This window comes from Sander vitreus, chromosome 9, assembly GCF_031162955.1.
Source record: "Sander vitreus isolate 19-12246 chromosome 9, sanVit1, whole genome shotgun sequence".
Lineage (NCBI taxonomy): Eukaryota > Metazoa > Chordata > Actinopteri > Perciformes > Percidae > Sander > Sander vitreus.
Window position 1 is genome coordinate 20,166,865 of NC_135863.1, and position 24,070 is coordinate 20,190,934.

Below are 24,070 nucleotides of genomic sequence, written 5' to 3' on the forward strand. Positions count from 1 at the left end.
ATACTTGTGCACTTTTTTTTTTTTTAATTTATCCAAAAAGATATAAGCATTTTTACATTTGTTGAAGATTAAGCTATGTATGTGCCCATACTGATGTTTCAAAGACTTTTGATAGTGCCTAAAAAATAGTTCAAAGCATTCCTGTCAGCACCAAGATCATTTCAAGACCCTAAATTCCCTTTGTGAAAATAAAACCGATATGCAAATGTAATGATATGTTGAGTTCATACTGTGTTTATAGTGTATTCATTTGTTTTTTTAGATTTGCAGTATTAATTTCAGTGTTTTGTGTCTGAACCTTGATGGCTATATGGAAGCAGCTAATAAACTGTCAATAAAAAAATATTACACAGCACAGTGTTGGGGTCTCGTTTGAATACATTTATAAAAGTGTTATTTCTGAGTGTTTTTGGTGGGGTGCTGGACTTTGCTATGTTGGCCTGACTGACTGAAGGCTGAATTGATGCTGAGGATGACGTCATGGTCGTTGTTTCGAATGTCGGGAGGTAGCGCTGGGTAGGAGGCCGCGAGCTCTGCTGGGGACACAATTTATACAAATCTGAAGCCCAAGGTCGTCGACAGCCCCCGGTACCTTGTATTTCAGGTACTTTCTTCATCCTACACCGCTATGAGAGACTCTCGCTGTGCGGAACTGATTTAAAACCAGCTAGGACACTGTCGGCAAGCGCTCTGTTTTTGGGCTGGCTGATTATGCTAGCAGGTCAGCTAACGCTAGCCTGCTAACACTTGCGTTTATTCGATTTAAAACACACTATTTGTTTACAGTCTGTCGCTAAGGACGCTGTACTTTTAATTTTTTATTTGAGTTTCATCATGATGGTAGGCTACCAAGCGAGTTTTATCCTTCTCTTTGTATTGGTATTCACGTCCAGCGAGGCTGTTTGCTAATGTTACAGTGTTTGCTTTGAGCTCTGCAAGCATAGATAGGACGCCAATTGTTTTCTGCTGCGGACAAACTCAAACTGGGGTCAGCTGTAAGTTGTTTAGCTTGACTAAGCAACGTAGCGTTAATGTTTGCCCGGTCATCGCTTGATTTTAGGATTTCGTTAAAGTTTTCGGGGTGGTTTTGTGTAGACATGCTTCAGCTTTTGTTTCTTTTTTTGGTAACTTTGTCCTGACAAAACACATCTTGATGTGCGGCGGAAGAAAGCATAAACTAACGTTAGCGGAGCTAGCTTGTGTTTTCGCAGATTGTAACTTGCCTTTTTCAGTGGAACTGAGCACGTCTCTTTGTACCTTTTTGTTTTCATTGATGTGCACAATGCCATAGCGTGCTACTTTCAAAACTCCTGGCGCATTGCCCAACAATGTTGCAGGAGGAGCATTACATTATTAAGTGATCATTTTTATTTTGTGTTTATTTGCTGTAGTGTTTTGCCATTAATTAGAATTATTTTGTTTGTCTTTCATGTTAATTTAGAAACATTGACTAAATTCTCAGTTAAGTGTGATAAGTCTTTTAAGACTTTTTGGGTTTGGACTTAATTTTGGTTTGAAGGTATGAACCTGTTTGATAAACCTTAATTACAGCGGTAATGAATAGGTCATAACCCCTTAGCTCCCAAAGTTACTCACATTTTCTTCAACTCCACTCTCATGCTCCAAACTCTTTTAGCTAAAAAAAATATGAATAACCATGTAATCAAATAGGGACTGCTAATCATTTTTGACTAACTTCTGCAACCCCATTTTCAGGAATATCCTCTCCCATCCCCCTTGCCCCCTCTGTCAGAGCATGGCTCAGGAGACCAATCAGACGCAGGTGCCAATGCTTTGCACTATGGGATGCGGTTTCTATGGTAACCCCCGCACCAACGGCATGTGCTCGGTCTGCTACAAGGAACACCTGCAGAGACAACAGGGAGGGGGGCGATCCAGCCCGCCAGGAGAGAAAGGTAGGAAGATTGGAGAGACATGACCTATAAAAAATCAGGGGCGTGCTAGATTTGGGTCTGCTAGGTAGGAAAGACAGGAACTTGGAATACAGGGTCAGTCCAAAACAAACTGGACAGTCATTAGAGGCACTTGATTTGCTAAAAGGGGTTGGAGAACAGAGGTAGCAGTAGCTGCCTACGCTGTGGCATCAGCAAAGCAAGAGAGTGACATCTCCCATCTGTTGTTTCACATTAACTCAAAACACATCTGATCATGTTAGACAAACATGGGCAATGAATGGCTTTTACTAAGATACTTGGAAACAAATGGAAAGTCATCCATGTTCAGGGCCGAAACAACAGGTTCTGTGTTGTTGGTGCCATCACACTGTTCTGTCCCCCACCCAGCTGCTACATCACCGGCAGGATCGGCGGGCTCAGCTGGTGTGACTGTGGAGAGTAGTACAACCTCAGAGCCCAGTACAGAGGTGGCAGGAACCCCACCTGAGGAACAAACGAGCAGGTACGTTGACTGACAGATGGGAAGGAGTCCTCAAACTATAAATAACAGTAAATCGGGGTGGTCATTTTGATCTCATACATCAAGTAAAATTCTAGACACAATATCCTGTGTTCACTGTGAAGTCTTTATTTTTTTTTTTTTTTTTTTTTTTTTTAAGAAGCTCATCAGAAAAGTAATATATGAAAATGATTGGAAAACTTCCTCTTAACATGGTGTTTGTCATTCTTCTGGACATTTGGTTATATTTGTTAAAATGTTTGTTTAATTTGCTAAATAATGAGTAGATCAGTTCCTCACAAGCTCCAGCACATTGTGTGATGTGTGGTCATCCCTCCAGTTAATACAAGTACAACAGCTTGCCTCTGCAGAAATCAGAGATGGTAAGCTACTAGCCATTTATGTATGTTCACATTTTGCTGTTGAATATACAATCTTTTGGGATTATGTTACAATCCTCTGGCCACTCAAAACATTTTAACTTCACCTGAAGACTCAGCTTTCTGGTAAGAGTTATCTGCCAGTCAATACAAAACATTCAGTCCGTTTTTAAGAAGTAATAAACAACAAAGGGCCATACGCATCTCCAGACACATGTGGAGAAGCAGTAGGAGTGCTATAATCTGACATATTTGCACGCATTAGAATACCTGTCAGCCAAGCACAATGCAAGGTCAGAACTGACTGTGGTACTGTATGTTTTATAGCAGTTAGTAGGTGGCATTATATCACTTATATTTAAATTGTATGTAATGTCTTTGTCACTTAGAGGCTTTGCTGGAATAATTTGTCTACATTTCTTGGTGACTATGTATCTCTGCTTTGCATTTTCTTTTAGTCTTCACACATTAACATTAAACCAAAAGAGATTATGTGAAGTAGACACAGTGTTTTTTGCAAACAAAACTACATGTTATTTATTTTTGAAATTATACACATAAACCATGTCTGTAAGCAGGTCTTGCTGCACCTTCCCTACGTTACGTGGCTTTTAGTATTTATGTATTTCGTCTGGATGGCTAGTCATTGGGTAGTACTAACCATTGCTTGATTTGTGTTTTTTGTTTTGCCATTTTTTATTTTTTTTTACCCAGTCTTGTGATATTTTTGGAGTATAAGCACTTCTAACGGTTAACAAAGGCAGTTAGGCAGAATAAAGTGAACCATATCATAGAAGTCTGTTTAAAGTTGACACTAAAAGAAAGAGCTGAAGACTAATGTTCTGTGTTTTAAAGACTTGCTTGAGGGCCTCTTCTTAAAACTGCTGCATAATGTTGAATATTTGTTGCAGGCCTCGTTTATTTTCTGTAATTAAGCCTTTTGTAAGGGCTCTTGTATGGTTTGCTTTAGGTATGCCAATAAATAATTCTTTGTGAATTTTCAAATATATTGTGTGATTGGTGAGAAAAGCATTTGAAGATGATGATGATGTCTTGGAGTTCCATAAGGTTGTTTTTATATATAGTTAAAACGTACTTTTCTGTTGCTGTTTTGTTATAGATGTAACTGTCATTTGCTGGAAAGAAACCAAACAAATGAGGTCAATTAGACCAGGGTAGGTAGAAGAGAGAGAAAATCAGATAGACGACTATTGAATATAATATTTGTGCAATAACTGTATTGTATTATCATAAGACCGATGCCTACATCACGGCGTGTCCTGGAAAATACACCGACATTATTATGAACCAAGTTATCAGAGAAGTTGTTCCTGTAATGGGTTTATTTATCAAACTCTGTCTACAGAGAAATCCAAACATTAGTTTCCAGGGTGATGAAATTCAGGAGTTATCAGGAGGGACTTGCGTGTGAGCCGTCTGCATAATGTAATCATGGACAGTTTTGCTGTGTCCTGTATGTATGCCTGTCTGTAGCTGCTTGTGTCTTGTCAAGTTGATAGCGATAGCTCTTCAAAGGCATTTCCCAAAGTAGTTTACAGGGAGCGTGCTGAAACAGATCCGAGAAAGTTGTAGTCAGTCACCACACAAAATGAATGCAGCCAAAAACAAGAACAAAAAAACAGATTCAAAATGGCAAAAATGTGAATGGAAAAACCTTTTTAAACGTTGTTTGTTATGTGTTCACTCCACATACATGCCTTTTTATAAGTCATTCTTCAAGAGTTGTTTAGAATTCAGTTTTTGAATTTAGAATGTAATTAATCTGTTGTCTGAAATCTTTTTTGTGTGTTTGTTGTTGTGGTGTCAGTCCCAGCTCTCCCAGCCCAGTAACTCAACAGATGACCGCTATGAGCATCTCCCAGGATTCGGGAGCTGTAGACTCTGATCGAGCGGAGGCTGAGGAGGGAGAAGAGGAGGGTACTAGCAGCAGCTCAGGTGAACATCGCAGAAATCGGGGGCAGCTTATGTTTGAACAAGTAATGGACCGATTGTTTTGTGACCATTGTGCTTTTTGGTGCGGTTTTTTTTCCCCCCTCACCAGAGCCAGTAGGGGAAGCAGCACAGGCTCTGTCTGATAATGACCAAACTCCAGATAAAAACAAGAAAAAGAACCGCTGCTTTTCTTGCCGGAAGAAAGTAGGCCTCACTGGTAAGGAAGAGAAGAATTTTGCACACATTCATACTGAGTAGAGATGGTTTAAATGTTCATGAGTCATGAGCCTTGTCAATAAGCAGTCAAGGAGATGACGCCGTTTGTGAACTCAGTCCCTTGAACTTCTACAAGACAATGTGCTTTTTTATCTGGCTACTGAGAAAGAAGAGTCATCTTACTTCTGATTTTGATGCTGCTGATCAAATACTTCCTGCCTTTCAGTGTCTCACAAACACAATAGATAACAGTTGGCGTCATATCCGAGCTTTGACTCCAGAATGGTAATTTAGTCATGTTGCTTCTACCTAAAAAAGCATCACTAAAACGTCTGTAATTCCAAGATCACAAGAACAAGATCCATCTCCCTGTCAGTGTTAGTGTAATGTTTTTTTTTTCTTGGCACAGAGAGCAACATACTGCAGGTTAGTGGTGCATTCCACAGTCCAAGGCATTTCACAGCGTACTGCTGGCCTCCACCTTTTTGTCAAAATGTATTACCTCAAAGGAGGCTTCAGTCGCCATTTTGCTGTCAAATGGTGAATTTTTATTTTATGCATGATCCCTGAACAAAAACTATTTGAAAATGTGCCTGATAATAGTAGTACCCTCAGGGTAGAGTCAAATTCTGAGCTGAGTTGCTGACCTTTAATTATGTTCTGTTTTACTCTGTTTAAAGGGCATTTTGTGCAGTATTTTTAAATATTCTAAAATATGCCCAGTTTAAAAGCAGTTAAAGATCAAATATACTCTGGTGTTGATCAGGTGATATGAACCTTTCAACCCGTAAAGGTCAGTGCAGCAGTACTTCCTATTCCTTGTCCTCCATACAAGAATTTGTTTGCAAACTCTTCAAATGTGCAGTGATGACTGTAATAAAGCGTTTATGTTGACTGACCATGTTTGCTTCTCTTTGCCGAAGGTTTTGACTGTCGCTGCGGGAACCTGTTCTGTGCCATTCACCGTTATTCTGACAAACACGACTGTCCCTATGATTACCGGAGTGCAGCTGCTGCCCGCATACGCAAGGAGAACCCCATCGTTGTGGCTGAGAAAATTCAGAAGTTATGAGGACTGAGTGCAAAAAAAAAAAAAGAAGAAAAAAAAAAAGTCTCTGACTTTGTGAATTTGAACAATGGCAACTTGGATGAAAACACCTGATATCATGGCTTCATTTGTTCATGGTAGACTAAGACGGGCGGGGCGGGGTGGTGAGGTTGCAGCCACTGTCCAGACGCTTCCCTTACTAGCATCTCCCTCTCTCTCCACTAGTGAATGTGGCTGAACCTCTGTGTGTGTGTGTGTGTGTGTGTGTGTGTGTGTGTGTGTTGCTTGAGGGTCAGGGAGAGAGCCATAGGGGCCTGGTTGACATTAGTGTGGCTGCGGGAAGGGAAGACATTTGATTTTACCCTTTTTTGTTTGGGGGATCGTGTTTATTTTATTTTTTTTTATATACAATCCCTCTAAGGCCGTTGAAATGAGACAGGTGAGCTGTTGAGGAATGTGTCGCAGCCTGGTTAATGACACAGAGGTCAATTAAGAAGGTCTAACAAGTTTAAAAAAAACAAAAACCTAACTGGGAGATTTCATGTATCTGCAAGACCTTTTAAGGGCTTTTGGAATATAATTATTTTATTTTTTTCTCCGTGACTGAAAATGATGTCAACTTCTTGTCAAATTGGCAGATTTTTTTTTTCCCCTTCCCACCTCCTCTTACCTCTTCTCTATTGGTCACCATATGTTGAACTCCCAAGTCTCAGCATTTTCCAGAAATGTTTCTCTTTGATATATTGACTTATCATACTGATATTGGGTGCATGAACAGTTATTGGACGGGAAAGGTAGGGGAGGGCAAGGGTAGGGGAAACTGAGAACCTTGACTTAACCGAGTGATTGAATTCTGTTTTTGTTTTTTTTTGTTTTTTTTTTCTGTTTTAATGAGCGTATGACATCAGAAGATCTATATTAATATATTGTAGTTAGCTTGAATTGTGTGATTGCATTCTATTTATTTTTTATCGTTTGGTTGGTCTGTGCTGGAGGATTGGCAGCATGTGTCAGCAAATCATTAAGGTTTGCACTTAACCTTTTCAATTATATTTAGGTAATTCCATCTTGATTATATAACCATTGAATAAAAGATACACAAGCTCTGACATGATAGAGTAGAGTCCAGTTAAGCCGCCGTTACAGTTACAATCGTGCAGTAAAATGTCCATAGTTTTGGATTTTGGAAACAAAGCACAACAAAGTGTGTCAACTGCAGAGCACAAAATAATGTGCCACACCTACTCAGTTTTGTTCAGCATCTGGGTCATTTGCAGTTTATATTTGATCTGTATAGCAGGCTCGCTGAACAAATTGCCTGATTGATGAGACGTTCTGTTTAGTAAGGCGGTGTGTTCTCCTTTTTAATGCCCTTTTCTGTTTTATGGAGTCAGAGTGAAGCTCCCTGTTTCTCTAACCACCAGCAGACCACTGACACATGCTGAATGAAAACTGACCTGGGTTGCAGTGACTCTACACATTGACACACCTTCTGCTCTGCTAAAGTAAGGGTTGTCGCAATGCTACGGAGTTGCGTGCTGTGCTTTTTACAATGTGCTCAGATTCAGACGAGTCCTTGCTACGAAGATCGCCTCTAGCTAGCTTCTTCTAGGAAGATCAAGCTTACCTGCATGTGTGCAGTCAAACAAATGAGTTACTGTTTGGTAACCGTTTTGAAATGAAGCTGGAATGTTCAAAAAAGCCACACCGCAGTAGCACAATGCATGGCTAGAACCCTGAGGTTCAAGTTAACAGGACTCTACTTTAAATTTTTTTCTTCCAAATGTAAATACCATATGGCTCCTATTCATATAGTATAATCTTAATGTAGATTTTTGCCAAGTTATAAAGGTGGGGGACTAAGGGGAAGAATAGTACAATGTGTATAAAAGTGCTTTTCATAATTATCCCAAAAAAAATTATCCCAGTGCAAATGGCACTGTTTTTTTTGTTTTTTTGTTTTTTCCCCCCCATCTTTATTAGTAATATTAAAGTTATTAACCACATCATCTGCCCATGTAATGTCCAAAGTATGTTTAGTAGTTGGCTCTACCATGAGTATCTCCTACAGGCCATGTGGCTTCTATTCTACAATACTAGTCAGATTGTTAACAAGTCCCTTAAGCTTTATTTATCTTGCGGAATTACACAGTATCCCAGTCCATGCTTTTATCCTGTTACTGAAGTCTATTCATAGCTTAGCGAAAGTAAAAAAAAAAAAGGCCTCTTGTGAGGAGCAGAGGGGCATTTGAGGTTTCATCTTTTGATTATCAAAAGCTTTCCTTGTAAATGTTGCTCGATCTTGATCATATAATATTTATGAAAGAGCTGTAGAAAAGTTGCAAGGAATTTGTGGAGTGTGTATTTTTAAAATAAGCCAATGCAGAATGTATTGGACATGAATGACTTTTTCCTTCTGTATACACAGAATATCACATTGGACCTGGTTGTGTTTAGTTCTGGCTCCTTTTATTGGAAAATTGGCCATCACAATTCCTGTTAAAATCCTAGTGTGGGTGATGGACGTGTAAATAGCTTTGTGACTAGGCGTGCCAACACCGAGAGTATTTACCCAGGATAAGTTGGGCATCTCAAGCCCCTGACTGTGATTTAATTACCACTGGTGGAAACTTGAAGTTCAGAAGGAGTTTTTAAATATTGTCGTATTCAGGTGGTTGGAGCAGCTCTGCAAGTTCGATGTTCCCTAAGGTGTATCTTATATATTCAGAGTATTCAAGCTTGACTGCTGGGTTGACCATTACAAAATATTGTCACCTACAAAATGCTTTGTTTTCCTTTACAGATTGAAAGTCCTTTCAGAGTAAAAGTCCTTAACTGGGGATGATTGTTCAGGTGTGTAAACCGTGAAATCACGGTCTACACACATTTGTTTTCTATTGACTGCTCATATCAAACCCCCACCCCCTATTTTCATAATAAACATGGGCAGTTTGAATGTAAACCACCATAATTCACATAATCAGCTGCAATGTCATTTATCAAACTACTTGGCCCTGATATTGACTGTTTTTGGGTGAAAGCCCATTTTCCTTCCATGTAGTTAGTAGCGACATTTGGATCACTTATTGTTTTGACTGTTTGTGATGAAGAACTTGGCACCAGCAATTAGGGCAACCAAACCGAAATAAGATCATCAATAGATATAATCAGTACATCTACGTTTTCCTTCCTTCTGTTGTGTTGCTTCTGTAGAGTTTTGATGTCTTCAGTCCCATATTCAGCACAACCTTTCATAATCAATGTCTTCATCATGCGAGGGTTTTGAGTGATGATAATGATGAACCTGTCCGTTGTGATGAATCTGGTTGAAATTCAGTTTTACTGCAGAAGTAAAGACAAATGACGATGACTTGATTCATTCTGTCTTTTCAAGATGAGCTTGAGGGACAGCAAATGAAATCTACAATGTTCACAGAGCTGTAGTTCTTGTTCCTTGGCACTCCAGTCCCCCAGAAACACCACCAGATATCTTTTTTTATTTTGTTTTTCTTTAAAGATTTAGGATTGTATGATGTGTAAGAGTAAGTATAAAACAATAAATTCACAAAGTTTATTTTAAATTATACTTGTCTTTTGTATTTATATATTTTAATGTTAAAGTGTTCCAGAAAATAAATGATTTATTCTCTTAAATGTTTTATAAAAACAATTTATATGTTTAGTGGTATATAGTTTTAAGCATTCATGACTTCTTTGCTGCCCCAGACCAGTCATGCTGTGGCCCCACAGCTTTGTACTTATATAATATATATTGTTTTCAAATACAAAGCAAAACACGTTAGGCATAAATGGTACCACACAATGCATGATGTAAGAGGAATTGCCACAGAGCCATTTAACTGTACTGAATGAAACACTTCGTCACAAGATCAGGAATACATAATAGAATAATTTGACCAATCGCGTATCTTACACCAAAACATGGCAATAACTTGTCTTCACATGTCACCATACAAGACCTGAAAAGTGATTGAATGTTGTGTGCAAGTGTGGGGGAAATAAAACCAGTATATCCAGTGATGATGACCTTTGGAAACTCACCAACCAAGATTCATTGTAAGGGACACCGGTGTTTTACACCTTTGTATACCCCTTTATGTCAGTTTCCTCTCATATCGTTATCTGCAATAGTGTGATTCATTTATTCATAGTACAATAATTAAAGCCCATGGACACCCACTGTCCAGAGACTTATCTTTCTAGAAATACACATTGCTGTTGAATTTTTAATTTATTTTTTTAATTATGTAAGCACCACAAATTAAACCTGACAGATATCTCAGAATCTGGGCAAATAAAAACCAAATCTATGGCAGTATCTGGAAAGATGAGATCTGGAGCACACAATTATAGTAAGTGCTTTTGATAGTGTGCAGCAACTAACATTTTGACATAGTATGTCTTTGTCTTATCATCAGAGTAAGTTAACGTAAAGACTGATGAATCTTTCCAGATCCTGCCTCAGTTGTCCTGTCTGTTGAGACATCGGTTTGAGCTTTGAGTTGGCTGATGACCCTAAAACTAAAACTATCTGCATGGCTAGATGGCTTATGTAATTTGGGTGGCCTGACCTTTTCACCTAAAAAGAGGTCTATTCAGATTCAGAATAATGAAAAACACCTGTGTGTGAGGTGAGTAGGCCTGTAACAAAGTGGCCTATTTCTTGTGGCCATAAGTGGGCTTCATAATAAACAAGCTGGAAGGCTGACATGTGCAGTTAGTTCTCTGTAGTAAAGGTGGTTCTTGTGCCAGCAGAGCTTCCTCCTCAAACAATCGGTGTGTGTGTGTGTATCATGTATCATTTTATTAATGCATCTTGTTCTTTGTTAAAAACAAACTTAATTCAAGATGAATTCATTACAATAGGCTCCCACCAACTTGAATGAGTCATTTGTCTAGTCACCAATACAAAGTAAATGTTTCATAAGCACAAGGTGATAATGGATAACTGTGCTATTTACCCTTTTTTGCAAATGAACAATTAAGTTCAAGTATGTCATCTTTTACAACTTTTTCACAGACACTGATAACAAGTTTCCCATAATTGTCCAATGGAAACTCCTTACGTCACATCCTGTCAGCTGTCGCTTCCGGACGCGGTGAAACGGCAGCGAAGAAGGAAAACACCTCACGTAGCTACATGGATTAATTTAAATGACAAGACGCCATCCATAAATTCAGAGGAGACGCCAGCACCTCCCAGAGTGGATTCATGAAGACAAATACACCCGTCGGAAACGATGTGTTAACGGTGTTTTACATCGGGTGTCCGCGAATAAGCGTTGTTTTTAACTGAGTGGCCGTGTTTTTGTTTTCTTGCTAGCTTAAGCCAGCGTAGCGTTAGCTGGTACGCTTGTCGTTATTCTTGATATATCACTCAATTGTACAGGAGGAGACGGGGTTGTGTGCGTTGTTTGATTGCGATTGAAAAGCGTTCAGGATTTGTTTTTTTGGTCACTTTGCAGGTAGACTGCTTTGGAAACGCTCGTTCCTCACTGTCAAAGACAAGTAAGTTACAAAAGTTATAGTTTTCCTAAAATATCCAGGGCACGTTTGGGAAACAAAACATTGTGTCTGAAGTGACTCGTCAACATCTCAACAAATGGACAAAATGGATGTGATCTGGACTTCAGTCCCCACATAGGCAACACAGCAGATACTTTGTAAATAACACTTCCCTGTCAGTCCACTACTTTTTCTTCCTCCTGCTGACAGGGCACTTTACAAACAGTATCCTGTGATTGAATATTTGACTGAAGTGGAGGAAGTCTTCCTTGTTTTATTTTTGTTTCGGGCTCAACTTCTTTTTGACTTTAACTTAGACTAGGCTCTTCAGCTCAACAGGTAGGTCTACTGTTGTCATCTATTATATATTTGGGGTAATGTCATGTGGGGCTCTATCCAATAATTATTTTCATATTAGCTCAAAAATAAGTTTAAGTGATGAGTCCTAATCATTATGGTTTACCAGAGCCCTAAAACTGTCTTATTTAGTTTACCTAACATTCAAAAAGTATGCAGTATTAGAGCTGCAACAATTAATCGATTAGCTGATTGACAAAAAAATAAGCAGCAACTATTTGGATAAGTCCTTACTTGTAAATATCATTTTTCAAGCGAAAACATTGATTCGTTTCAGCCTCTCAATTATGAGGGTCTGCTGCTTTCCTTTGTCTGATGTGACAGTGAACATAATGTTTTTAAACTGTTTGTCAAACAAAAAAGTCACTTTGAGCTTTAGGAAATTTTGACACCCATTTTTCACTATTTTCTGACATGTATTTAAACCATAAACAAAGGATTTATCAATCTTTACATGTTACAAACTAGCTGTTGTAGAAACATTGTCATCCTCATTGCAGCCACACTTTGACTGAAGGCCTTATATTATTACATTGTAATAAGTATCTCATTGTGTAAACCCTGGGATGATGTGGATTCATTAGCACAGTGATCCTCTTGTCTTCCTCCTGCACAGTGAAGGATGAATGGCCTCTCTTTCGGCGAGCTCTGCTGCCTGTTCTGCTGCCCGCCCTGCCCCAGCCGCATTGCAGCCAAGCTCGCCTTCCTGCCCCCTGAGCCCACGTACGCCTTTCTTCCAGACCCAGAGGCAGTCCCTGCTGCACCTGGGGCAACGGGGACATCCAGCCTGCGGGCGCGGAGCATTGCATCAGTTGCTGGAAGCGGAGGGGCCGGGCCTTTGGATGGGAGGTGGAAGCTCCACCTGACGGAGCGAGCAGAGTTCCAGTACTCGCAGAGAGAGCTGGACACGACAGAGGTGTTCCTCACACGGTCCAGTCGAGGAAACCGAATCGGCTGCATGTACATTCGCTGTGTCCCTAATGCCAGGTAGGTAGTTTGAAAGGTTTTGTTTTATAGACCACAGCTTGAGTGACCTTTTCATATTCATGTTTTGACAGTGTGTCACATTTCCTCAGATGTGTTTCCACCCCCTTCTTCCTTGTCAGTCTTCTTTCGCTCACATCCAGGTCTACTTCCTTTACTTGTCTCCCTGTTGACTCAGCTGACTCAAAAGATTGTCTCTTCCTGCTTTTCCATGGATCACTGCTATATATAATAACAGTTTCTTTAAAGCGTAACTCTCGCCAAAATACAACCTAGGGTCTTTTTTTGAATGTACCCGAGTCAAACTTTCATTTAAAAGCATAATAAGGACAGAAGCGCCACTTTTAAGATTTACCGTATTTTTGTTCAAATGGCCTTTTGAATGGGAGAGCTAGGGGCACTACTATGATTGCATCAAAATCACTATTTTTAAAACACTAAGAAGACTCGGCACAACATGAAACTTTGCTCGAAGTATCACCAGGGGCTCTACACCTTAACAAAAGCATTGACAACATTGTTTGTGTACACAGAGTTTACTAAAAAAGGTTTTGAACAACTCACGTTAGCAGCAGTTGTTGTTGTTTACGCTATCCGCTATTTTCTCAGTCAAAGAGTCCATCTCCGAATGAACGCATCTATTGATTTTAGTATCGTTTCTTATATGAGGCTCCTTTCAACTACAAGGTCAATATTGTTTTTCACTAACGACAAAACAACAAATTATCCGTGCATTTATATGGACCTAAGCTTTAGGAGCCTTCTGTCTTTACTCTCCTCCCTCGACTATTTTTGACTGGCTCGATAGACAGCGACCGGAAAAACCAACTGCTACAGTGAGTTGTTCAAAACCTTTCTTTTTAGTGAACTCTGTGTACACAAACAATGTTCTCAATGCTGGAGTTCATGTGTAGAGCCCCTGGTGATACTTCGAGCGAAGTTTCATGTTGTGCCGAGTCTTATTAGTGTTAAAATAGTTAACACTATAATTTATTATTTATAACACTATAAATAGTTAAAATAGTGATTTTGATCTGATCATAGTAGTGCCCCTAGCTCTCCCATTCAAAAGGCCATTTGACCGAAAAACTAATCTTAAAAATCTTAAAAGTGCCGTTTCCGTCCTAATTATGCTTTTAAATGAAAGTTTGACCCGGGTACATTCACAAAAAGACCCTAGGTTGCATTTTGGCGAGAGTTACGCTTTAATTCTTAAAAAAACAAAAATCATTCTATTTTTTCATTCTTGTTTGTCCTGTAGGTTTGTAGGAACTCAAATGTTGAGTATCACCCGCACTTGTAATTCTCCCTCATGATAATGATCATAATAAAGTGTCAGTCAGTCTCAGTAACAAGATATCAGTTTTCAGAGACTTATCATTTCCAGCCATCTGGCTGTCTCTCTTGTAGGTTTGTGTCACTGTATTTATTGGCAGTGATTGGTAGATAGTTTTATGAGAAGTGATCTGATCATTTAGCAGCAGAAGTTTTATTATACGTGTCCTGAGATGTACTGTAAAAGTACAAAACTTCAGTTTTACGCCCATCCTGCTGCAGTGTGCTGCTGCTGATTAATTTACTAAATCAATTAAAAAGACATGGACAGGCTTGTGTTACAGTCTGTGTGTCTTGTATTAATGTCTAGCTAGTATTACATACGAATGAATCCAAACTAGACCTGATATGAAAGAGTCATTGTTGTGATCACATTGAGTGAAAAGGCCACGAGCAAAGCCACGGGCTACATGAGTTCATAAACAAAACCACTGAGGGAGGATTTCAAAACAGTCAGTGTGTAGAAAAAGTATCCGATTTCTCAAGCGAGCACAACAAGCATTCATGAATAAAAGGCAAGGGCTAGAATACCCAGCTTTTATAGTGGATACTCTGGTTCTCGGGTTGTGCAAAATGTCTGGAAGTAAGAGTCATTTGACAAGAGTGGTAAACCAATCCTCCAACATGCAGCACTTTTAGACAAAGACATATTGTATGTATATATGCATATATTCAGCGGTAACCTCGCTATGTTTATCCTAACAGGTTGCGTATAGTTTGAGTCAGTATAGAATCACCAGGTTGGACTTGTGGATGGAGAAATAGAAACTGGATTGTTTGTTAGTCAATTTGAAAAGTGTCCGTTTTAATTTTTTTGTTAATCCTTCTTGTGACTCTTTCTGCGTCAAATGAACTCCAGTACAATTCCCCATGTCTATACATGTGATGTGGCATTTGTTTCATTTACTAGTGGTGTTTTGTAGTCATCCTAGATCCTGTCATAAGGACCACTATTTAAAATGATATATTTCTCTTGTAACAATATCATTGATACTCGTCAATAGACCAACTATACTACTGCTCAGGGATTGTTGGCCCATCTACTAACCCGTCTTTTGAATGTGACCTTTCAGATTCACAGTGCTCTTCTCCCACGGTAACGCCGTCGACCTGGGCCAGATGAGCAGTTTCTACATCGGCCTCGGCACCCGCATCAACTGCAACATCTTCTCCTACGACTACTCGGGCTACGGAGTCAGCACTGGCAAGCCCTCTGAGAAGAACCTCTACGCAGACATAGATGCTGCCTGGCACGCCCTGCGCACGCGGTATGATATGATACTGTATAGGCTACCGGTAATTGGCCCATATACGTCCTTCAAGGGATGATTTATTATCCGCCGTATGTTCTGCTGAGACAGGGCGCGTAGTTTAGTTTAGGAGGATCAAACCATGTTCCATATATCGATTCAGATATCACTGCATTTTCTTAGGGATACCACTGTCGTACGTCTGGAGAAAAAGCAAGAAGTGGTGAAAAATGAAAGGGGATCGAAAGAGAAAGATGTGAAGAAGGGGTGAATCGAGGTGGCAGAGGTTGTGATCAGGACAGAGCTGAGATGGAGAGCAGAGCAGAGGGTGGACAGATGCCTTGGGAATAAAAAAAAAAAAGAGTGAGACGGATGGATGGATGAAGGAAGGGAAGGCTTGGTGTGGGGGGGGTGTCTCTCTCAAGGACGCTGTGATGTGATAAAGTGTCTCATTAGTGAAAGCGGAGCTACCTAAATGCGGCTATAGCCCTAGGAAGACATGACACCACGGAGCATTGACTAAGGGTTGGTTGAGGTGAATTTACATTTGGGTGTAGCTGTCACTCTTCACTGTGTGATTTCAGCATATTTATTATAAGGTTTTGTTTTCATTGGATGTTCTCAGTACTCTACCTCCTAAGTTAAACATGCTGCAATTCATTCATTTTTCTTCATTGTATACTTATAATAGCAACCCTAGCCTAAAATCAGTGAAAAATGAAACCTATTTCTATATTGTGCCACTGCATCTGTTACTGCTGTACATGGTATGTTACAAGGTACGACTTCCATTAGCTTGCATTATAATGGTTTCTCTGCATCTTTGGTCTTAACCAGGTATGGCATCAGCCCAGAGAATATTATCCTGTATGGACAGAGCATTGGTACAGTACCCACTGTAGACCTGGCGTCACGGTACGAGTGTGCTGCCGTGGTTCTTCACTCACCTCTAACATCTGGCATGAGAGTGGCCTTTCCTGACACAAAGAAAACGTATTGCTTCGACGCGTTCCCCAAGTAAGTCTCTGCTGAGTGTTGCTATCTTTTCTCTGTCTCTTTGTACCCTTTTCAACCAGTCTCTCTTTATCAGCCTCAAATATCAAATGCCGTGCATTGTATGGTTAAGTTGACCCATTTGATATATGACATTAAATAATGCAAATAATTGAGTCTTTATACTCGCTTCTGTCTCATGAAATCCTTAAATAAGGTGTTCATGGAAACATGATACACGCACGCACGCACGCACACACACACACACACACACAGATTACGCAGACTATTTTGCCGCCAGTTGGCATTTCCACATAATTACAGATCAGCCAACAGAAAAGCCTAGGTTCTACTTGCACTTGTAAAAGTGTTTCTTATCCAAGACAAACATCTGCGCTGGAAGAACAGCTCTGTGCTTTCAGATAGCATTTTGGTGCCCTAGTTTCAGTTGTAGTGTCTTTTCTTGGTGTGTGGACATCATTTTTAAATTTCATTTTCATAGCTGTGAGTAGACCGTCCGATTTCTGTCGTATTTCAGAGAAGAACTGCGCTGTCTGTCCGACCAAAATCTTTTTCACTTTGGTCTAAAAGTGATCTTGCACGAGTCCAATCTTAGTTTATCATTAACTTTTAACAACAGTGTAGAACATGAATGACAGTGAATGAGTGATCTGCAACATATAGTGTGAGTGCTTATTCAAGCAATCTTTTTTTTTATTTTTATTTTTTTTTAAACAGTAACATTTTGGTATTAATAAGCCTGTCTTTCAACATTAAGTAGCTGGTTGTGAAATGCTGTACTTTTATTGCTTCACATTTTGTTATAACCTCCTTTTGAGATTTGGTAGCCCACATTTTGTGCACGACTGTAATGTGGGTGTTCATGTAAATGTGTTGTAACTGTTTTTATTTTTAAATCTTGGCCACTGAACGGATTCCCTTGGCGGGACAGTAACAATGCCGAGTAATGCTGTCATTAGTGAGGCTCTATCCCTTCTCTTCTTGTTGTCAGTTTAGTTTTAGTGGCTGAGTCTGACAAGGGTCAAAAGCAGTCAACGCCAGCCTTAACGCCGAGTCTAGTCCCAGATGGTACAAGTGGATAAGGGACCAGAGGTGGTAGGAAACCAGGGGAAGCCTTTCTGTGTGTGTAGCAAGCTGAGAAAGCCTCCAGTGTTCGCTTTCTGTTCAAATTCAGAGTGGGCAGCTGGCATCCCTCCTTCCTCTGTGTGTCTGTCTGTAGCTTTTTCTATGTATGACTTTATAACTTATATATAACTATAAAAGATTTGGCCATTGTAATCTTATTATTTTTGCAGAAGTAGTTCTATAATCTATTTTATAGATCTCATTTGGCAATGAACATGTTCATTTCTATCTATTAAAATCTATAAATCCCAAGACTCAACTGTCAAAACTGTACTAAAGAGACTAAATGATAATATGTGCAAATGATCTGCACCCAGGCAATAAGACGATTATTTTACAGTCGGTAGACTTCTACAGAGAAGAAATAATAACATTTAAAATATCACGTTCGTTATAAAGCAAAACCTATGTCTTATAGCCTCTAACAAGTTACTTTAGCATTCCAGACAAAAATGAAGCTTTGCCCATCCATTAAGATATTCTTGTTTCATCTATAACAACATATTTGACTGACTTTTCTTCAGACCAGCAAAGTGACCCACCACAATTTCCCTTTTATATGACCTGATCCACAGAGCCAGCGGTTTGAGTTCAACTGTACGTCACCATTAACCTAGTCTCGCATTGCCAGACCTTCCTCCACAGCGCTGCGGAGGAGGGTCCGGCTAGTCCACACAGCGTTCCCGGGATGGGAGAAAAACGTGCTCTGGTTTATTATCGTTTCTTCAAACCAATCACAATCGTCTTGGGGAGGTGCTAAGCACCGGACACGATGGCGGTGACGCTACAAAATAGCCTCGGGAAGGAACTTCTTTTGGTGGATCATTTGTACATTCAAAAAAGAAAACTCAGACTGGACAGATAGTCTAGCTAGCTGTCTGGATTTACCCTGCAGAGATCTGAGGAGCGGTTCACCATAGTCCTTATAACTCGGCCAGAGTTTAGAATGCCAACACAAAGAAAGCGGAAGGTTGAGGGACATCTGGCCTAAAGAGAGTGACATCCGGTGGAATTTCCGGTGCACCTGAATAATCCCAGAAGTGGAATATAGACTACCATTACCCTGACCTGTGCAATCTGCTTTTAGAGCTCTGTAATAAAAAAAAAATCTGACCTCTTCTTCTTTTCCCATTCCCCCTTTTTCATCTTTTTAGCATTGAGAAAGTGTCCAAAATCACATCCCCGGTGCTCATCATCCACGGGACAGAGGACGAGGTCATTGACTTCTCCCACGGCCTGGCTCTGTTCGAGCGCTGCCCCAAGGCTGTGGAGCCTCTCTGGGTGGAGGGAGCGGGACACAACGACATTGAATTGTACAGCCAGTATCTGGAGCGCCTGCGCCGCTTCATAGGACAGGAGTTGGCGGTACAGCACGCCTGACCATCGCCACCAGGATCATCATCAACACCATTTTTCTGTGTCCAAGATGGAGATGTGTACAAGAGTCATCTCCCTCCGCTTACCACGGCTTCCGGGGGGTTTAATGCTCCACATACTGCAGTGCTTTAATTCAGGGGGCACAGTACGCCTTTAATGGACCATGGTTTGATGCGACATGGAGAAAACAAGTGTGTTCATAAACACCTGGAAGTGCGTGAGTGTGAAAGTCTTCACAAACTGCATTTTTTTTTTTTTTTAGCAGTTACTTTAACAGCACAGCTGCCATGTGTTACGTGGCAGCAAATATATTCCGATACTCAATGCAATAATACGGACAGTGTCCACAGGAAAAAATTACTTCAAATGATTAAAGGAGATTTAACACAACAACAAACTCATAAGTAATCATGTAGATCAATTACATTGTGGTCCCCATGAATATTTTCATGAAATTCTTCAATTTTCCAGCCTACTCATAGTTTGTGTGTAACTTTAAATGGATAGTTAAATAGAAATGGTGGAGAATGGGAAACACTAAAGAATATTTTAGTTTTTCTAATTATCAGAATAGCAAACCGGTTTGTAACTAAGTTCTCTACGGTTTCTGTTAGTAACCCCTTGTCCAATTTAATGCAATCCAAATTCAAAGCACTATAGCCGTGTTTCCATTCACACATTCTTTTGCACATTTTGGAGTATCACATAGGGCTGGACCTGAATATGCGACTGCTCGTTCGTTGGGGAGGTATTCGGTTTTTAATTTTGGGATTCTTTTTTTCAATAGGCCCAACCTAGGATAACAGAATCCTTAAAAATGAGTCCCTCTGGGGCGCCCCGGTAGCTCACCTGCTTGAGCATGCGCCGCATGTACAAAGACTCAGTCTTTACCGCAGCAGGCCGCGTGTTCGATTCCAAGCCCTTTGCTGCATTTTACTCTCCCTCTTTCTCCCCCTTTCCTGGCTTCAGCTGTCCTGTCTTATAAAAGGCCTAAAACGCCCAAAAACTAATCTTTTAAAAAAAAAAAATGAATGCCTTTAATTAAACCGAAAGACACTTGTTGCGGTGCAGTGTTTCCATTTGAGCTCAGTTTAAGAATCTCTTCTGCCTTTTGCTGTCTTTCTCTTCTCCTTTGATCTTCGTGTTTCACCGAGGGCGGGGCTTTACACACGTTCCCCCCCGGTGCAGAGCAGAGAGAAGTACAGTGACGACTCATAGTTACCAAATATTCATTGAGTAGTTCCGAAGCCCAAAAAATGCTATTCGGTACAGCCCTAGTATGGCATTAGAAAAGCTGTATGGAAACGGCAAAATTTGATTCCGGTTTAGAGTGGTTGAGTTAACTGTATCGTCATCTTGTAGTTATTGATTGTGTAGCGTTGGACTGCATTATATTTAACGGTGTTTCTAATATCCTGTCGCCTCTATTTGATGCATACATGCATAGAGATGACTTTGAATATTGCATCTTTAATTAGGGTTCTACATTAGTTTGTTGTTTTTGTTTATTCAGTCAGCTAAATCTCCTCAGATCCTTTGAGCAAAGACTTCTGAAAACACATGCATCCAGTGTGTGAGGTCTTTTTAATCTTCAATTTAGAACCAAGTAACGAAGCCAACTAGGATCCCAAAACTGAGGTGCAGACCAGATGTGTTTGGTGAGCCGTAAACTTTTTCTTCTCTGCGCCACATCTGTATCCCAGTAATGCAGTGGGATTAGCTGTTTTTTAGAGAAGTTCAAGAGCCTCAGAAAGAAAATACCTCCAGCTTCTTCATTAAGTGGAATGTCTGAGAGTCTTAGTCCTGTCCGCTTTGTTTTAGTCTTGTTAGTCTTGTTTATGTCTCACACCAGTAGGTCACAGCTGTCAGTGAAGTTCCTGTTTCCATCAGTGTCTAGAACAGACAAGCAACTCCACACTAAAATTAAACGGGCCTCTGTTTTTTTTTTTATCTCTTTAATGCTGTCTGACGGCCATCTTACTCATTTGCACTCTATCTTGAGGGGCAGTTTGTCAGTTTGAGGAGTGAATGACCGATTTTCTCATTTTAATGATTGATGAGCCTCACATTCTGATGAATTAAAATCATTCCCACTCCTATACAGATAAGCACAGGAACAGATGTTTTATCGAAACGAAATGGAAGCAGTATGGTTCTTTATTTGCCGTACAGCTTTAAACAGCATAAGCAAAAAGCTCTTCTGAGAAACTGAGACTTGAGCATTAGAAATCTGACGTTTGGCACATTTATTGATAACTGCTATTCCACTATTAGTCTGTGCTATAGGTAGAAATAGAAGGCAAACAGGCTGTGTGTACGCGAAGAAGAATATCCCTCTTCAAGTCTCTTTCCTCTCTGGTTTACAGTCTTTACAAGAACTGCCTATAACTGTGTGTTGTCTGTATGCATACACATACTAGTTAAGTGTGCTTATTGTAGGCATAACTTCTTGGTAACACTATTGGTTTTACAAAACAAATGAACTACAAGAGTGGTACAGTACATTTTCTAACTGCTGGTGTGATTTTTGTAACAATTGAAAACATGTTGTATTGCCCTCTTGATTGTTCTTTTTGCGCTGATTATTTAGGGAAATATCACTAACCAATATGCAGTAAATTGTCCTGTTTTGCTGCAAAGGCCATCTCTTTCTCTCATATTGTTATCAGTATACAAAAAGGCCTGGTTCAAGAGTATGTCACCTGGCTGTCCTGTTCAAGTCATTTTGGGTTGACTTATAAGATCAAGCCTAATCCCTTCCTTTTGACTGCCTACTTTAGATGCACTGCACTCTATCTACTGTCTCCTATCTGATTTACAAGCAGACGTGAGGTGCAGTATAAAGCGTCCATCTTAAAGGTGCAACACTCACTAAGCCACAGAAGTTTGAAGCCAAAATTAGAATATATGGCTTAAAATGAAAAGGAATAAAATGTTTCCTCTAATTGAGTTGAATTACAAGAAAGTGTATGTATGAACCAAAGTGTAACTTTTTTTTTTTTAGGGCTGTACCTGCTGATTATGTTGATAGCTTTATAACCAAAGGCAAAAATGTTTAAATTTAAGTTCTTGTAACTTTTTTATTTATCTATGTGGTTGGGCTGATCTATTTCCACAATATACAGTGCATTTGGATACAAATGAAATATGTGATTTATCAGATTGCTAAATGGTTCCGTTTTATCATAATTGGTTTCAAATATGCAGCAGCAGAGTTTGAACATCATTAATTACCAAGTTTAGGGTATTGTTTTGCTTTTTTTCAAACGGATTATAATTTATCATTTGTTAAAGAGTACAACTAAGCAATACATCAAAGCTGTGAGTTTGGATATGTTTGGGGGGGGGGAGTGTGTGGAATGATTACAGAACAATGATGAAGAAGCTTCAAGCAGATAAATGAAAAGCTTTTGTTTAAAAAGAAAATGTTTGGATTTCTGGTGTAATCATTTTTGTCATCACACATTGTTATCCATCGTTTATTATACTGACTAATTTTTAGTTTTGGAAGATTTTGTCTTTTTTCTCCAAGAATTGAAGAGAATAAGAAGTTAATAAAACATAATCAGAAATTGGTAATTAACCCGACTCTGTCGCTCTTTTTAAAGGTAGTTCCATCCAATGGATGTGTTGTTTTACATTAAATATGTCCTCTAAGCTGTAAGAGAACAGCCTTTTTCTCCTGAAGTCAATGCAACGCGTGGCTCATTCAGTCCCTGATTTTTCCACTCATGGCAGTCCTGGCACACGTTGAATAATGACCTGCCTGTAGTGAAAGGCCTCACGGGGCTGCACGAGACCGATCCAAGAAAGGCTCGGGCGAATAATTGGCTGATGAGTAAATGAGTCTTTAAGTGTGTGTGTGTGTGTGTGTGTGTGTGTGTGTTTTCCCCTCCTCTGTGGAGTTGTGTGTTGCGATGGGCTTGTTATCATACAAAATAAAATAAAAAGGTTCAACTGATGTTTTAATTAAAAGCGGTACCAAAGGACTCAGGTCTGTCCCCGCCTCCCCTACCTCACTCACGTTGAGTTGTGGGAAACGGGGACAGATGGATCATAAGCTGTGCTCACCCTCCTCCCTCTGAACACACTTGTGCCAGCTCATTTTCAACGGACGACATAAACAATCTGGTGTCCCTCTCAAATGCTCTTACGGATTAAAAAAAAGCAGCTGCAGCTCACATCCCCCTGCGTAAAAGGCAAAGTTAGTGCAGCATGATCTACTGCATTAAACACCACCACCACCACCGCTCCTCCACACTCAAATGCACTTTGTCTTTCATACAGCCCTGAGCACAGAAACCCTTTGATGTATCAAAGGATTGTGGATGTGCTGGGTCTGGAAAACACAAAGAGTTAAAACAGGACTTAGCTCTGAAGCCTTTGAATGTTCTCAACTTGGGGACTGTAGTGATGAACATTTAGACTATACTTATCAGTTTGAGAGCTAGAGAAACAGAGTATGAAGGAGCCTGGATGAGGAAATGAAACAGTCCTGCTCATTTGCATTATTGCAGCATGGATGTTGACACTGGGTCAACTGGACGTATGAATATCACAGGTTGCTGTGACCCGATGACCTTAATGTGTGACGCAAGTCTGCAGATGACCCGTAAAGACTGTGATGCTTGCTTAGAAAAATGAGCACACTCTAATAAAACTGTTTAAGTGTGGACATAGTATATCAAATTAAGGTTTCTGGGTAAAGTCATTATTTTGCAAGTCTCAGGTCTTTAAAATTCTTTGTTCTTCACCAGATGTATTTTATTTTTTTTAGATTGTTATTTTGGGCTTTTAATTGACAGGACAGGGGAGAGAGAGGGCTGTGGGTTGGATTTGAACCCGCGGCTGCTGCCAAGGATTCACCTACATGGGGTGCGCACTCTACTGGGTGAGCTAGAGGTCACCCCACTAGATGTATCATTGTTTAAATATTTAACAGAATAATTAATAATGTTACAGTTTGATGAATCTTTTAGCAGCCTTGTACAATCCATAATAGTAGACCATAGGTCAACTACTTCAGCCCTGGATCAGTTTCAGAATATTAATACTCTTTCTGAAGCATGGTGCTGCTTATGTAAGTACAA

General features: G+C 39.9%; 2 protein-coding genes across 3 annotated transcripts; both read left to right on the forward strand.

The window, feature by feature from the left end:
• Positions 1-476: 476 nt before the first annotated feature.
• LOC144523548 (AN1-type zinc finger protein 5) lies at positions 477-9,593 on the forward strand. Its single transcript, XM_078259155.1, has 6 exons — positions 477-604; positions 1,717-1,916; positions 2,304-2,418; positions 4,624-4,751; positions 4,858-4,965; positions 5,888-9,593. Exons 2-6 carry the CDS (start codon positions 1,757-1,759, stop codon positions 6,034-6,036), a joined length of 660 nt encoding a protein of 219 aa, XP_078115281.1. The 5' UTR covers positions 477-604; positions 1,717-1,756; the 3' UTR covers positions 6,037-9,593.
• Positions 9,594-11,124: 1,531 nt separating this feature from the next.
• abhd17ab (abhydrolase domain containing 17A, depalmitoylase b) lies at positions 11,125-22,563 on the forward strand. Of its 2 annotated transcripts, none has more exons than XM_078259156.1 (5): positions 11,125-11,877; positions 12,512-12,882; positions 15,288-15,482; positions 16,302-16,481; positions 18,758-22,563. In XM_078259156.1, exons 2-5 carry the CDS (start codon positions 12,518-12,520, stop codon positions 18,981-18,983), a joined length of 966 nt encoding a protein of 321 aa, XP_078115282.1. In that variant the 5' UTR covers positions 11,125-11,877; positions 12,512-12,517; the 3' UTR covers positions 18,984-22,563. The 2 variants fall into 2 exon arrangements, with proteins under 2 accessions (XP_078115282.1, XP_078115283.1); XM_078259157.1 differs by having other exon boundaries at positions 11,125-11,541.
• The last annotated feature ends 1,507 nt before the right edge of the window (positions 22,564-24,070 follow it).